The sequence below is a fragment of the Gavia stellata genome, chromosome 1, assembly GCF_030936135.1.
Source record: "Gavia stellata isolate bGavSte3 chromosome 1, bGavSte3.hap2, whole genome shotgun sequence".
In the NCBI taxonomy this organism is placed as follows: Eukaryota; Metazoa; Chordata; class Aves; order Gaviiformes; family Gaviidae; genus Gavia; species Gavia stellata.
Window position 1 is genome coordinate 128801955 of NC_082594.1, and position 15113 is coordinate 128817067.

Sequence of the window (15113 nt, forward strand, 5' to 3'; positions counted from 1 at the left end):
AACAACAAAAAAACCCGAAGAGACAATAATACTTTCAGAAGAATCTTAGTGGGCATGTTCTAAACAACCTAGCACCTAGTCACTGTTCTCTGCTGCTACTACCTTGCTACCTTGTGTAGCAGTTGTATTTGTATGAAGGCTATTGCCTTCCCTATGTGATTCACTCTAACAAGCAACAGCTCTGAATAACACAAGTCTAATGCTGAGACTTAAGTTTACGAGAACTGAAATATGATGCAAAGATGCATGGCCATTACATCTACAAGACAGACAATCACTGAAAACTTAAAAAAAACTTTGTAAAAGAAAAGAAAACAAAAATCTACAAGCCAAGAATTCTTTGTAGCCATCAAAAAATACTTTAAAACTGACAGAGAATTATTTAATCAATTTTAATGCAGACCTTGAAATCCATGCTCAGAAATAAGACAGAGACATCAGGCACGACAGCTCCCTCCCAGGCAGTGGACAAGGAACTTTGTGTCAGTTGAAAGAAAGGTTTGACCTACTGTGTATCTATCTGGTGTGTGCTGGGCGTACAATATTTATATCAAAGCCCAGCTAAAAGACTACCAGAAGAGCCCCAAGGGCTCTATGTTCTTGACTTGACCCACAAGAATTCAAATGAGGGTATGACACAGAAATGATTATTATAAGCTGCATTTCAAAGGCAAACAGTATTCGTGGAGCAGTTGGTCTTAGAACTGTTGTTTGGACCATTTCATAGACCACCTTTTGGTAAACAGAGCTCTGGAACGAAACACTGATTTCTAATATTCCAGGAGCCTACTGGTACTTTGTTCTCTTACCCGAAGCCAAATTGTAGATGTCCTTGATGTTGCAACTAATCTGGGCCCATTACTGAACAGGGACATGGGAGCTGGTTTCACAAAGTCACTGAAGCCTTGGATCCCCACAGCTTTCTGGTGGATACATACTTATTTTGCACTGGCTCTTCTGCTGTGTGTTTTCTAACCTCTGAAGCATTGCTCCAGTGTGGAGGAGCTAGAAAACTCAGCCAGGCAGCTGCTCTCAACACCATGACAGAAGGACAAATTTAAGTCAGTTGAGAGCCCATAAGGAGAAGTCAGTTGCACTGGTAGTTACAGTTAAATAAGGAAGCAGCAGCTCTTTATACTAACTATTTGTGGCCCATCTGATCCCCAGGCTTGCACATTCACCAGCCCATTCCCCGTGTGTTTGAATCACAGACTTCATAACAAGAGGAGGAGCTGGGAAGCTAAAGGCAGGTCATGGTGAAAACCATTTGCTTCTGAGACAGAGACAAAGCACTCAAGCTTTCCCACTACAGTGGAGCAGACACTACAGTACTGAGGGCAGATCCTAAGTAACAATCGTAGTAGAAAAAAAAAAGTGCTGTTCATGATCAAAGCACAGAGCACTTTATTCTTTGCAGGACCGCAAGGAAAAGAAAACAACCTATGAGCTAGTAAGGATGTGAAGCCTGGTGCAGACAAGCTGAAGAAGTGGGTAACAGGAGCCGATGTAGTTCTTCATCCCTCCAGAGGATGTCATCTTACAGCCACAAAAAAAAAAAAAAAAAAAAAAAAAAAAGCGAGCTTTGTAACCCAGAACTGGACACAGAGTGAATAAATGCCAAGTGTTCAGCCGCTCTTTGGACAGTAACCCTAAACCCCCTTATTTACTTTTCCAGAAGTAACTAACTTGCCCTAAGCCAGCGTGCAAATTGTGGAAGGACAGGAGGAGAGGCAAAACCCAGTGTTATCTGAGAGATGTGCAACAGGTTAGCCTCAAAAACAAATGAGATGATAGATATGTTCTCTAGGTGACTAGGCTGCGCAAAGGCGTGGGGGCTTTACAGTCATGCCTGCTTTCAACCATTTTTCTGGTATCCCTGACCATGCAAGGGTGTGTGGAGAATGCGTTCATACACAAGGAAGATGAGCAAGAAAACAGTGAACATGGAGATTGTGTTCAAGTATAGCAGGAACAAACTGTGTTCTGCAGCCACTGAGTGAGTGCACCCAGGAAAGAGCTAATGGGGGAGGTGTCCATGTGCTTTTTCACCCTGTTCACCCATTTCTGTGGTTTCTGTCACAAAAAAAAAGAGTAGTCTTTGGTTTTGTGCGTACTTGTCCCAGCAGCAAGCCACAGCCAAAAGGAAGAAGCACAAATGATGTTCATGGCACACTTCTGTCATAGTTTCTAGCCCTAATGATGCATCTTAATTTTGAGAGTCTAATGCCACACTGTGCCTCTACTGAGCTAATTGTAGCCTCTGCTGCCTTTGGTACTTCATGTGGGTCACAGGAGCATACATGCCTGTACCACAAGCCTCAGTCTAAGAAGACAGGAGAGGATCACAAGTGGAAATGCTGTATCAGCGATGCAGAGCACTGAAAAAAAGTCTCTAGGTTACTGTGCAGCCTTAGAAACTGCCACAGTTTAAAGTACTGTTGCTGCAAACCAAATCACGCAGCTATTTGCCATCTCAAATATCCACATGGAAAAATGACCTGGTGATTGCTATTCTTAGCTTGCCAAAGTGTCTTGAGATCCTTCAAGAAAAATAACTACCTCAGAGAAATTCTGCAGTTATTGATAGTATCTAGGAAGCTGGAAGGCAGGCTGTGTATGTAGCTCAGCCCCTGCACCAAACATGGTTGCTTTAAATAAAAGCGAGCTAAACAACAGAGCCTCTGGGCTTTACTTTATCAGGCCCCTTACCCAACGTTTCTCTGTGCACATGCACCACACCAGTTTTCCCATTAGAGCGTATCACATGGAAGCAAGTCATAATCCCTTCCCAAGTAAGATTTAATATGACCAAATCCAGGAGATGGCCCTGACTACATCCAGTACTACGGAATCACTTGCCAGCCAGCCATACAAGCTGCATATTAATCTCCTGTCTTGTTTGCTGCTATTTGTTTCAGGGGGTTGGTTTTGTTTGTTTTTTTTTTTTTTACATGGATAGATTAAATTTCCTGCTAACCTACCTTCTCATTCAAATATGTTACAGAGGAAGAGAGGGAAAGGAGGAAATCAGGAACAAACAACAAGAAGAAAATGGTATTAGAAGGCTTAGTAAGAATCTGATCCTTAGCCATTCGCACTGTCTCATTCCTACACATTAGCAGTTCTCTCTAAAGCAAGGGAGCCTTGACCACAGGGAAAGCAAAATTGTAGGTGACCTAATGAAAACTTTCTCTGCGCTGCCCACCAACTATCAACAAGAGCTCTGGGCTAGTGTCAGGCTCAGGAAATGTCTTGCATGTGCCCCCACTTCCTTAAGATATCACAGAGTCGGTAATTATCAGTAATATCCTCCCGGAACCTGCAGTGCACAGAGGCAGACATTGAAGAAAGCAGGCTGAAAAAAAAAGTGCCATAGCTTTCCATTCTTCCTCCTTTTAAGCCTTGTTTTTCCCTGACATTCACCTACTCCCAACCTGAGGAGAGACATAGCTCAGTGACACTGAATTCCCTTTCTCAACACCCATATTCATGATCCTCATCAGCAGGTCTAGCTTTACTCACAAGAGCAGAGCTGTAACAAGGGCATGGTGCAGGGTACTCTGGCTCAGCTGGCATCAGGACAGCAAGCTGCAGGCAGGATGGCCAGCAGCACTTGGAAAAAGTACAGGGAGAAGGGTAACTCTGTCATAAAAACACTTCACAACAGCTCTGCTCCAGGTCTCTCTTTACCAGAGGCCATGTGAGTTAATAGGAGGGCTTGGCGTGTTTGCTCTGAAGCCAACATGTGAAAGGGATCTGCTTTCTCAGTTTTCCTTGCCCTCTGTCTTAGAAATGTTCAAGACCCTCTTAACAGAATCTGCTGAACCATTTTGGGTGCGCTTCTTGGCACACACATATTCACAGACTCATCCACTTGCTCACAAACAAGCAGCACCATGGCTCAGAAGATCCCAATTACAGCGCAGACATAGAAAGGCACTTAAGTGTCTGAAGTAGATGAAGCTGGTATGCAAAACGTTGCTTCCAAGACAAATCCGGTAACCTGCAAAAACTTACCAATGTTTTTGATGAAACCAAAAATTTATCATGAAAATTCCCCCAGTATCTGTCCTTCCTGGGGGATCAAAAAAATTTCAGTTTGATTTCCTCTGCCCAGTAGCAAAGCGATCACCCAGTTACCTCAGTCCTGGCTGTCATCTGAGGCTACCCTTATTTGAGGTACTCTTCACGAAGACCTAAACCATGACAGATGAAGGATTCATCTCCTGAGCATCCCAGGTCCTCATGGGGAAGCCAGGCAGTCTTGCACTGCACTCTGTCTGGTAGACTGGCTTCTGGTGGAAACACATCTGTGTTCTGGCAAGAGTTTGTTGAAGTGCATGCGTCTGGGTACTTTTATATATATATTTTTTTTTTAGTGAAGAAAATCCAAGTCCAAAAGCTGTGCAAGTTAAAAAAAAACCCACAACCTTCTGGCAGTGTACAGACCATATTTCCTAAATGTTTTAATTTGAGCTCTTATATACACCAACCTCTAAAAAGATGTTTACTTTTAAAGTGTAAACCATCTTCTTATGGTTATTTCTCTGTGTCAGCACTCATATGTCCACTTAATCCTTGTGCTAGAAAGTTTCCTTCCAATATTCTTTGGTGGAAGGTGATATAACTGATACGTACTAACATTTAAAGTAACATCCGTGGCACCCACTGTGGTGGACAATCCTTACTACACAACTGGGGTCGAAGGCTGTCAGCAAACTCAAGCATTTCAGTAGCGACTTCCACTTACAACTATAATAGCTTTAACCTTTGTTTGCTTTTTAATGATAAACAATCACTCTGGAGCACTATCAAAATCTCTAAATGGTATTATTTTTGGCTTGATATTTGTATTGCAGCAATGCCTCACTAGGTAGAATTTACAGGCTAAAACTCCAGCATACTAGGTGCCGCAGAAACCTAGTAAATTATTCTTTATCTTAGGAAACTCTGCTCTATATCAGTAGACAGAGACATGCAGAAGAATGACATAAGGGGCAAGCCAGTGGCAAGGAATGGATAGTATAGCAGGATACTGACAGGGCTATCACGGGAATAAAAATGCAAAGATGCTATTAATGTCACATCAAGGTTGCATAATCAAAAGAAGAAAAATGCAAACAGTAAGATTCCTACAGCAACTTTCCAAAAATGACAATGCAGTGATCTCATTGACTGTAAGGCCTATAGCTGAAAATACATTTACAGGAGTATTTTAAACTAGGTGTTGAAAAATACAATGGAATGAGAACATGTAGCATGTACAGCAAGGCTGAAGTAGCACTGCTGTTGAATTTGTAGGTTTCTGGTTTTAACAAACATTTTCAGAATATCTGGGAGATTTTAGAGCAGAAACAGGGAAAATGAAATATGGAGAAAAAAAGTGCAAAATCTTTGGCAAAACATCATGTTGCCCTAACTAATAATAACTTGCTGCTAGCAGCTGTTGATATGAACTAAGTGTGTTCTTCCCAGGCCCCTTATGCCCTGGAAGTGTGAATGCTCAGACACTGAAATTTGTCATGCTTGGTCTATGTGTAGCAGCACTTTTGTTAACTTCCCAACAGTTTCTCCCATCAAACTTATTCTGACGCCCTGGAAAGTCAGTGAGGAACTTATTGGTGACTGCCTTAGATTGTAGCTCTGGGTTGAACATGCCATGTTTCAGACTGGAAAACCAAAAAATTAGCAAAAAGTTAAGCAATTTTAAAGAAAGAAAAAATTCCCACATCACTCAAAGTAGCAAAGGATTTCCCATGCCAAATGACAGAAAATAAAACTCACCTTTGTCCAGACAAGCAGAGACCTTGCAAGCCTGAGAAACTGTACCTTCAAGGGCAACGTCTCAGGCTATTTTGAATGAGAAAAACAAGCCTATAGTACCAGGGTTCACTACCAAACTGGCTGTCCTAATAACATGCAGGTCTTGGTTGCACAGTCACTGCTTACCGCCACTCGTATGAAGGATGAGTATGAACAGGCAAATTCATTGTAATTACAGAATTGGGGGGGTGGGGAACAACAGAAGGCAGTAAGAAGTCCTTTTTATATGAATAAATTTTTATTGAATTTTAGACAATTAGAAAGAATAAAGAAAGAGGAGCAGTTTCATGGAGGGTAGGACCCAGAAGAGCTTTCTCAGTAGAAGAGGGCACCTGCTGAGGGCAGTGTTCCTGCAAATGTTGCACAAGGGCTGTTATAAAAGGAGAGAGAATATGTCTGGGCTTTTCTTTGATTTTTTTTTCCCCACTCACATTAGTGTTTCTAAAGCCACTTTTCCTCCCCCATCAAAACTACCACCCAGCAGCAAAGTGAGCAGACAGGCAGGAAAGAGGACTGCTCAGTGAAACGTGTGTACACATGGAACAACCACCTGCCTGCACTGCCATGGGGGGGTTGCACCAATTCTGGACAGACTTCTGTAGGAGGGGAAAGGAAGGGAGGTTGGATTTTTTTCTCCTTTTTCTTTTCTTTTTTATTTTAACCAAAGAAGGCACAAAAATCTCAGTCAAGCTTCAAACCTAGTGCTGCCTGGGAGCCCCCAATCTCCCAAAACTCCATCGTGCCCATGTGGGAACCCAGCCCTCACCTCTGCCCTTCTTCCTCAGAGTCTGGGCTAACATTTGAAAGGTACCACTCAGGCAGAAGGCCCTGCCCAAGGTTTGTGCACTGCTGGGGAAAATAAAGTTGTGCCGGGACAAGGCAAGTGGGGATCAGGAAGAGTCTGTTGGCTTAAACAGAGGCTTTTTCCAATGTGAGAGCTATGAATAGTCACCTGTGACTCCCATTGCTTTTCCAAGAGCAGACCTAGGAGGGCTCTGCTGCTTTTGGAGGTGACCACTGTCTTTACATGTGCTTTACATATGTTATTGTTATGCATGAGGGCTGAGATATCCATCCAGGCATGGCCCCTTCGAGCCAGTGCTCTCTAGGAAGGTAAGTCCCAGCCCTCAGTCCAGTCCTCCAAATGGCACCAGGCTCCTTCAGCAGTTTCAACTCCTGGCTTTGATTAAGGCTATTTAGTTGCAATAGAAAAAGTATAGGTGACAGCCACGACCACCTCCCTGACTGCGAGTAAATGGCAGAGCCACTGGCAGATGCCACCAGTACCTGGTCCCAGGAAGTAGGAAGGCAGAGACCTAGCATGTGGGCTTACACAGGCTCACCTCCTCCATTAAGATCCTGCTTTCACTCTTTCTACGGAAAGAGATTTGGAAATGAATCCTGCCAACCTCAGCAGCTGGGAAGACTGTGCACGTGGGAGAGCGGGAATGAAAACTGTGATGCCTCTGTGTGACAGCCTTCAGCACAACACGTGCCGTGCCAGCCCTGGACAGCCCGATGAGGAAAACTGACCGTGCAAGCACCAAATCTGTAGGGTTTGAAGCCACTAGCCTTGAATCAGAACAGCCATGAGCAGCAGACGCCTCTGGAACTTCCTGCTGCTCTGCCACGCCACCCTGCTCCTCTCTGCCTCCTGAATAAATTCCAGCAACACCAAAGAAAAAAAAAAAATGTGTGCCCTACAGCAGCAGCGATGCACACTCCGCCTGCATCGAGCACCATGGGGAAAGATGCTCATATGGCTGCATCCTCCACAGAAGTGAACAGGGCTGTGGCAGCACCCCAAGCTAGTGCAGGAAAAACATCCAGTCTGAGGAGGACCTGTGTGTGTCTGTGTGTGTGTTGGGGTTGGGGAAGAACTGCAACAAATAAAGACAAACACTCCCCTGTCCACCCTCGTGCAGCCATACCCTTGGCCAGGCTGATGGCTGTGCCTCCATCTTGCCCCTCCAACATGGCCAGGGCCTCCTCACACCCAGCCCAGTGCACTGCCCTCCCTCATCTGGCAGCGGGGCTGGGGCCATGGGGAGGGGGCTGGGGCCACCGGGGAGGGGGCTGGGGCCACCATGTTAAGACATACCCTGCCTCAGCACCCCTCCCTGCTCAGCCCTCCTTGCCCCAACACAGGCTGTCATTTTCGTGGAAGTAAGACAGCAACAACAATGGAAAAAATACATATCTCCCAAACCTCCCTGAAAGACCCAAATGGATGGAATCAACCCTCCACAAAACCAACGGGCAACAAAAGCAGAAGTCCCCCCCAAGGTCAGAACCAAGCACAAGTCCTGGCCAGGGCCCAGCAGCTGGGAGTGTATCCCAACCTTCCTGCTCCCCCACTCTTGGCACATCTGCAGCATCCAGCTGTGTGAGGAGCCCCAACAGCTGCGGGGGCTGCAGCACAGCTGGGGTTGTCCCACTGGCCAGCAGCAGACTCAGAAAGGGAGGGCAGCGAGGAGAGGCTCATGTGTGTGTCCCCCCCGCCACATTGCTGCCTTTCAGGAAGGAGTAGGGTCTCTTCTCCACACCAGGCACGAGAGGCCCCTTGCTCGGCTCTTGGCTGCTGGCATGGCCCTACACAAGGGAGCCAGCCCGACTCTGGGCGGGCACCATGACGGGGACAGCCCCGATCCGCTCCAGTGTGGCCTGGCTGACAGCATAGGAGTGGGTGTGCGGCGGCCGTGGCTTCCTGGTCACTGAGCCGTTGCTCCGGATCACCTCCTGAGGGGACAGCGCCGTGCTAGCCGTCACCACCAGTGTCTTAGGAGGAGCTGGGGATGGGTGGCCACCATTGGCATAGACGGGGCGGATGCTCGTGCTCCCCGAGCGGGAGAAGGGGGGCTGGTGGGCGTCATTGCTATTGCTGAAGCGGGTGAAGGAGTCTGTAGTGTTGTTGGCTTTGGGGTCATTCCAGTAGCGGCTGTTGTAGGTGTTGGAGGATGTGAGGGTGTCGTTCTCCGAAGAGGATGCATCGGCGTGGAATGTCTTTGCAGTGGAGGAGCATTTGGGTGGCAGGTCATCCTCCCTGGGAAGGAGAGCATGTGAGGGCATATGGAGGATGCTGCCCTGCTTGCCCAACCCCCCCCCACCCCCCGCTACACCCTGGTGGGGTCAACACTATCGATTCAAGGTGAAGGACAGCACCAACAAGAACCAGCATTACTCCTTGGCCTGTTCGCTCAGCGCTCTTTGCAGGACCCACCTCTGACAACATTAATTGCTCCATGTTCCTACCACTGAGGCAAATGACACATGCTCCTGTTTCTAGGGGGTAAAACCAGTGGTTGTCACAGCCCCTGGTACTATGCAGGCAGTCAGTGTGATTGTACCTGTTCAACCAATGAAGCTGATCCTCAGGGGAGCTGCAGAAGGCTACCAGAGGGAAACCCTGTAGCTGTAACACCAGAGAAGATTACAGTTGTATCTCCAGAGCTTTTCAGCTACCACTGTCTGGTATTGTGGGTCAAGATCCCCACCAGGTACAGTCACTCTCTTAGTGAGCTAGCAACATCAAACCAAAGCTCTCAATAAAGGCAATACTGAAAAAAAATCTGTCATTACTGTTCGTCATTTGCTCCCTCCTTTTTCTGGACAGATACGCACATCTTCCCATGGCCAAGGGGAACATAATCAGGATTAGCAAGAGTGAGAATTCTGATTGCCTTCCTACCAACCGCTGCTTTTGCTGGGCAATCAGAGGTCCCCTGCCACCACCTTTCTCTTGCCCTTACCTTATCTCATTGGGAATCTCCTCCTCCTCATCTTCTTTGTGCTTATTTTTCCAGTAAAACAGTGCCACAGCCACTAACACAATGCAAACAACGAGCACAACAGCACCTGTGGCCACTGCTCCTGCAATCAGGCCAATGCTCCGGGGGTGGGCTGTGGGAACAATTAACAGAGAATGGAGAAGAATTCAGGAGTGGGCTGTGGCCATCCATGAGCATTTGAAGCTCCCATGGCTTGCGAGGGGAGAAGGCAAACTCTCAATTCCAGGGCACAATGATCTTCTGATAGAGAGGCACATGGTGGCTCACAGCAAAAATTGTTTCACTATTTACTGTCACAAGATAGAAGCAGGTGGCCAAGCCTCCCTTGGCAAAAATACTTACGTGCAATGACTTGCAGGTCCAGAAGGCAAGTGCTCGTTCCAATGGCATTTGAAGCCACACATTGGTAAAGACCTGAGGACACAGTGCTGATATTTCGGGAGAGTGACAGTGCCCTGGACTTGGTCTAGTCAGAGAGAAAAGAAGGATTTAAATCCCTCCCTCCCATGAGGAAAACCATGAAAAGGCAAAGTCAGCAAATAGAGAATTTTGGTGTGAGACCCTTAAGAGAGAAATAAATTAGGAAATAACCTTGAGATGGAAGTACCGTGCACACACACAAGACCATGTCTTAAGAAGCTTACACTAGATGCTTCTTTTTCTTCTTATAGATGAATTTCTGCAAATGAAAGCGTGGGACTCTCAGCATTGTGTGAGAAAAGAGAGGAAATGAGAGATGTGCAACTGTCTATGTCCAGATCTACACAGTAAATTCAATCCTGCCCTGCAGAACCGCCCCCCTGCTTTCCCATCCCTGGGCTCCCTCCCCCCCACCCCCACTGTGCCAATTTTCTTCATTCCCAAATTATGTAAAACTTAAATGCTTGCGTATTTTTAAAATACAGCAAGATAAAGGGCAAAAGTACAGGTATCATCACTTCTTGGTCAGGACATGTAGGCTAAGCAATCTTATGCATGGGACTTGGGGCTGGGCAATACCGAGTCGTACCAGAACCTTGCTTTCACACACATCTGAAAGGCAACTCTGGCAATAACTTATCAGAAAACACTGACTTCAGTGTGAGAAGCTGGCAGTATTTTCCTGTGATGATTCTGCCTCCCTTCTCCCAATTACCAAACTGTGATGCTTTCATTTGGTTTAAAACGCATGTGAGTCGGCAGCTGAAATCTCCAGCCACATACCTGGCAACCACGCTCTCTCTCCCCCACCACCACATTCAACCAGATCCTTGTTCATCAACGGGGAACATGTTTCTGTACCAAAAATCCATGAAAATTTAAGTGGCCACTGGAGGGTACCTAGTTCACCATGGGCTCTAGGAATCTTCGTTCCAATAAAGCGACAAAGGAAAGCCCAGGCTGTCACCTGGGAAATAAGAGGATAATCTACAGAACAAGCACCTTGTGTGGCAGTTGGGGGTAACTTGGGAACATTGTCCAGTTTCTCCCAGAGGTATGTTGGCTGGGGGATTCCTTCTTCAGAGCTGCAGGTCAGTGTGATATCGCTGCCCACGTCCAGGGACCCCTGGATTCTGCAAAGTGGGGCAGAAGGAGGAACTGCGAGAGAAGAGGGAAAAGTGACAGCAGATCAGGAAATATGACCAAACAGTGGAATGCAGGCTGTTTCTGGCCACATGCTGCAGGGGAAAGCAAGGACACCTACATGAGCTGACAAGGGGAGAAGAGGAAGGCAGCAGACAAAAAACATCAAGGTTTGGGGAGGTGTGGGGGATGGGAGGGTGGTCTGACAAAGATTCCTGACCCACCAGCCCATCAAGGTTACAAACTACTGCTGACTTCCACAGGACCCAGTACATTTAGATCACTCCCTAAAGAAAAAGGCAGCGAACATTTCTGTGTTTGAGATAGCAAGGGTGGTGAGAGCTCACAGAGTTGCACACAGAATTTGCTGTAGTTGGGTTTTGCTTCCATATCCTTATAATGGCACACACTCTGGAGTACTTAACATCCCAGGGAACATCCAGTACTAATTGCTTTCATGAAAAGGAAACAAAGATCTAAATTCATTCTCTTGTCCTGTTACTATGCACAAAACTCTTATGGTTCCTTCAGCTCTCCAGGATGCTATACTTTATTCATGCTTCTTTGGAACTCCACATCACCATGTTCATACAAAAGGTTTCTCTCCACCATATTTTAAAACTCCATTATATGCTACCTGCATATGAAGGCTATATACCCTACAAACTCCCAAACCCACAAGGCAGTCCATCCTTCACCACAGGATGTCCATGGGCTGCAAGGCATATACTACCATATTGCTCTGCATCATAGATGCAGTATCATGCACAGAGGATCCCCTTGTCCCTGGCTCCTCCCCTCCCCCCCATAATCCCAATAAACACACCCAAGACTGTAAGTCCAATGACTCCAATATTCCTGACGCCTCGATCGGGAAGATTGTTGACCAAACACTGGTATGTGCCAGTATCTGATAGCTGAGTGTTGTTGATGAAGATGGAGGCACTGGTGGTTGGCATTGTCACAGCAAACCCCACTCGCCCATAGAACTGGGGTGCACCACCAAAGATCTGTCCCCCTTGGTAGAGAATAACCTGAAAAAGAAAGGAAGGCTAAAACAACACTTCAGGAACTGTGTAAGGAGGAAGCAAGCAAAACATAGGCTTCCAAAGCCAAAAGGACCACTTCCTAAAGAATAACCAGCACTCAATATACAGTTGTCCCAGGCAGACCCATTCTAGCAGAGGTCTTTTCTCTAAAAGAAGAACACACTCTGTAGCCTGGTTTATGTCAATAAAAATATTCACAAAGGTAACAGACCAGATAGATACCCAAGTCTTCTGACAAAGGTGGATTGGCAATACCAGCCTGCTTCATATAATAGTCATTACCCATCTGGACAGGATCAATGTAGAAAGGCAGAGACTCTCTGCAGGTCAGTGAGTACTTTACTGAAAAGCATCCGCCCAGTGGACAGTATCATATTGAGTCTCAGCCAGTAAGATCCTGCCATGATTTGACACTACTTACTGAAGATCACTGGGATGAACTGAATGACAGGAAACACAACCCTTGAATCTGCACAATCTGTACCAGTCAGACAGCTAATATAGCAGTCTGTACTCAGACCAAGTCCCTGAGGATCAAGTACTCTGCAGTTCAGGTTCTCAAAACTGAACAGCAAACGTGATGGGGGCAGTGTGACCCAAGACAAATGCATTTCAGACCAATGGCATTCTTCTGCTGTCGGAGTATATGGGCAAAAAAACAGGCCGCCAGATCTCACGTTATGATTCTTGTGCCCACCACAATAGACTCTCATTTGCTAATGATCATAAGAATGGCCTTGCATAAGCAACAGATAGTGAAAAGGTAAGAGAGGAAGTAAAAGGGGAGATGAGTCGATGAGAGGCCATGTGTTCTAGCACATTTTACATAGGTCTCACAGGTTTAAGCCTGCAACTACTCCCAGATTTTCCAAATCCTTTATCTGGCACAGCAAAACCTGGATTACATCTCCTGTTCCGTTTTGAACACAGAAACCACCAGAGATCCAGGGCAGCCATAGAGTATCACATACACCTGCCCTGGTTGCACAGCCAGCCAAGGCAGTCAAGGACACAATGTGCACCAGTTGACAAAGCATTAAAGAAATCAGATTCATGTAAGATCCAGAGGGCATGTTCAGCAATGACAGGAATGTTCTGGGACAACCAGAGACTCAGCATTGTAAAGGGACTGCATCCAGATCAGCGTGAAAAGGGTGAGGGAAAAAGAAAGTCACAAGGAAATGCATGGTCCAGTAAGAAAACACCTACCTGTTGAGGCTGGTTGGCATTAGAAAGAGGAATGACCATCCAGATGACATTAAGGTTAGTGAGAGCAGCATTAGTGGTGAAGGTGCAGGGCAATACTGCTGTCTGGCCTCGGGCAACCTGGATACTCCCTGAGCTGACTGACACCTCCAGAGGACACACCAGACCTGGAAAGAGAAGGACACCCAGTTCAAGCACTGCAGGTGGACCCATACACATGCAGGTCATGACAGCAGCATCCTGTTCTTACACAGCTGTGTCTTACTAATTACTTCAGGCTAAGAAGGATTATATTCCTCCCTCAACAGATCAGGCTGCTCTCATGCAGACATTTTTCACAGGCAAATGCAGATAGGTTGCCGTTTTAAGTGAGAGCACTCTAGTTTCAGAGCCTCTGAAAACAACAGGTTTTTGTTTTGGTGACAGGGAAAGAGCCAGAAGAGCAGCCAAGCTGTGTCTAAGAGATAATGAAATATGTTTTCAAACTCATCGATCTCAGTGATACCAAAAATCATGGAAACAGAAAAGGACACTGCATTCTAAAAGTCTTCACCAAGGGGTAAGAAGAAAAACAGCTCTCCCCCCCAACTTCTACCCCTCATAATGTCAAGCATGAGCAGAAACATTTTAGTGATATTTTTTAATTTAAAGGGGTAAAAATCTAAATATTTTCCAGTCCAGGTATTTCTATCTAGCTGGTGAAAAATGACTACTGACAATGGAAGATCTCATAAAATCTGATTTATTTTCCACCATTCAATTCTTTACATTCCACACAGGCTGGACAGGGCTCAAAGCCTGATATGCCCCAGCTTCCTGGCACAGCAGTTCAAGGCTGCAGTTTTCAGACTGCAAATCACACAGGGAAAGATGTCCATTCCTACTGCCAAAAATCTTGTCAAATGAAACTAACCAAGGACTCACCACCACCATTTTGAGCAGCACTAAAATTCTTTAAAGCATTTTTCTCCACAAAAATCAAAATATTGACTAAAAAAAAAAAAACTCTATATATGACAGCTCACTATCTTCTTGTTGAAAGCATAAGGGAGGCTGCTGGAGAAGGCAAGGAGTTTTCAAGATCAAAGGCATTATCAATATTGCTAGCACCCAGGTGTAGTCTGTGGAGTGCCCTGTTCTCTTGCTGACTCCAGGAAGGGCTGCCAGCAAAGTTTCTATTTTCTGCCACGAGGAACTGTTTTGCTGAAGGTGAAATGCTCCATGAGAACAAGTTTCTATCTGAACCTCAGAGAAACCGAACAGGCTAATTTCTGAAAAAAAAAAAAGTGAGTGGTCTCCCATGCACTTTTCTGCTGGGATCCTTCCCAGCCTACCTAACGGAGACATGGGGTACGCCTGGAAATGCTGAGCCTCAGATGCTACACATCCAAAGTTTCTAGCACCTGAATGGACTATGATGAGTTCTGACTGCTCTGGAGCTGCAATACCCCAGCTTGCAAATCCTCAGCAACCTGCTCTGGACTTGCACTCCCTCCTCCATATCTCCCACCTCCAAAGCCCTAGGTAGTTTGGGGAGGCTCAGAAGTGCTTAAGAACACAGCCAGACAGTATTTTAATCTCTCCAAGTGAAATTCATGACTTTCTTACTTTGCAGAAAAAAAAAATCAAACAAAAATCCACACTCTGACTTTCCTCACAGGCTCAGAACATGTTTAAAAATAAG

General features: G+C 45.9%; 1 protein-coding gene across 1 annotated transcript; it reads right to left on the bottom strand.

The window, feature by feature from the left end:
- Positions 1–8415: 8415 nt before the first annotated feature.
- IGSF11 (immunoglobulin superfamily member 11) lies at positions 8416–13591 on the bottom strand. Its single transcript, XM_009814162.2, is given in 7 exon segments — positions 8416–8866; positions 9573–9723; positions 9954–10050; positions 10052–10077; positions 11034–11189; positions 12001–12208; positions 13433–13591. Coding segments are annotated over 7 exon segments (1128 nt in total). The 5' UTR covers positions 13472–13591.
- Positions 13592–15113: the final 1522 nt, after the last annotated feature.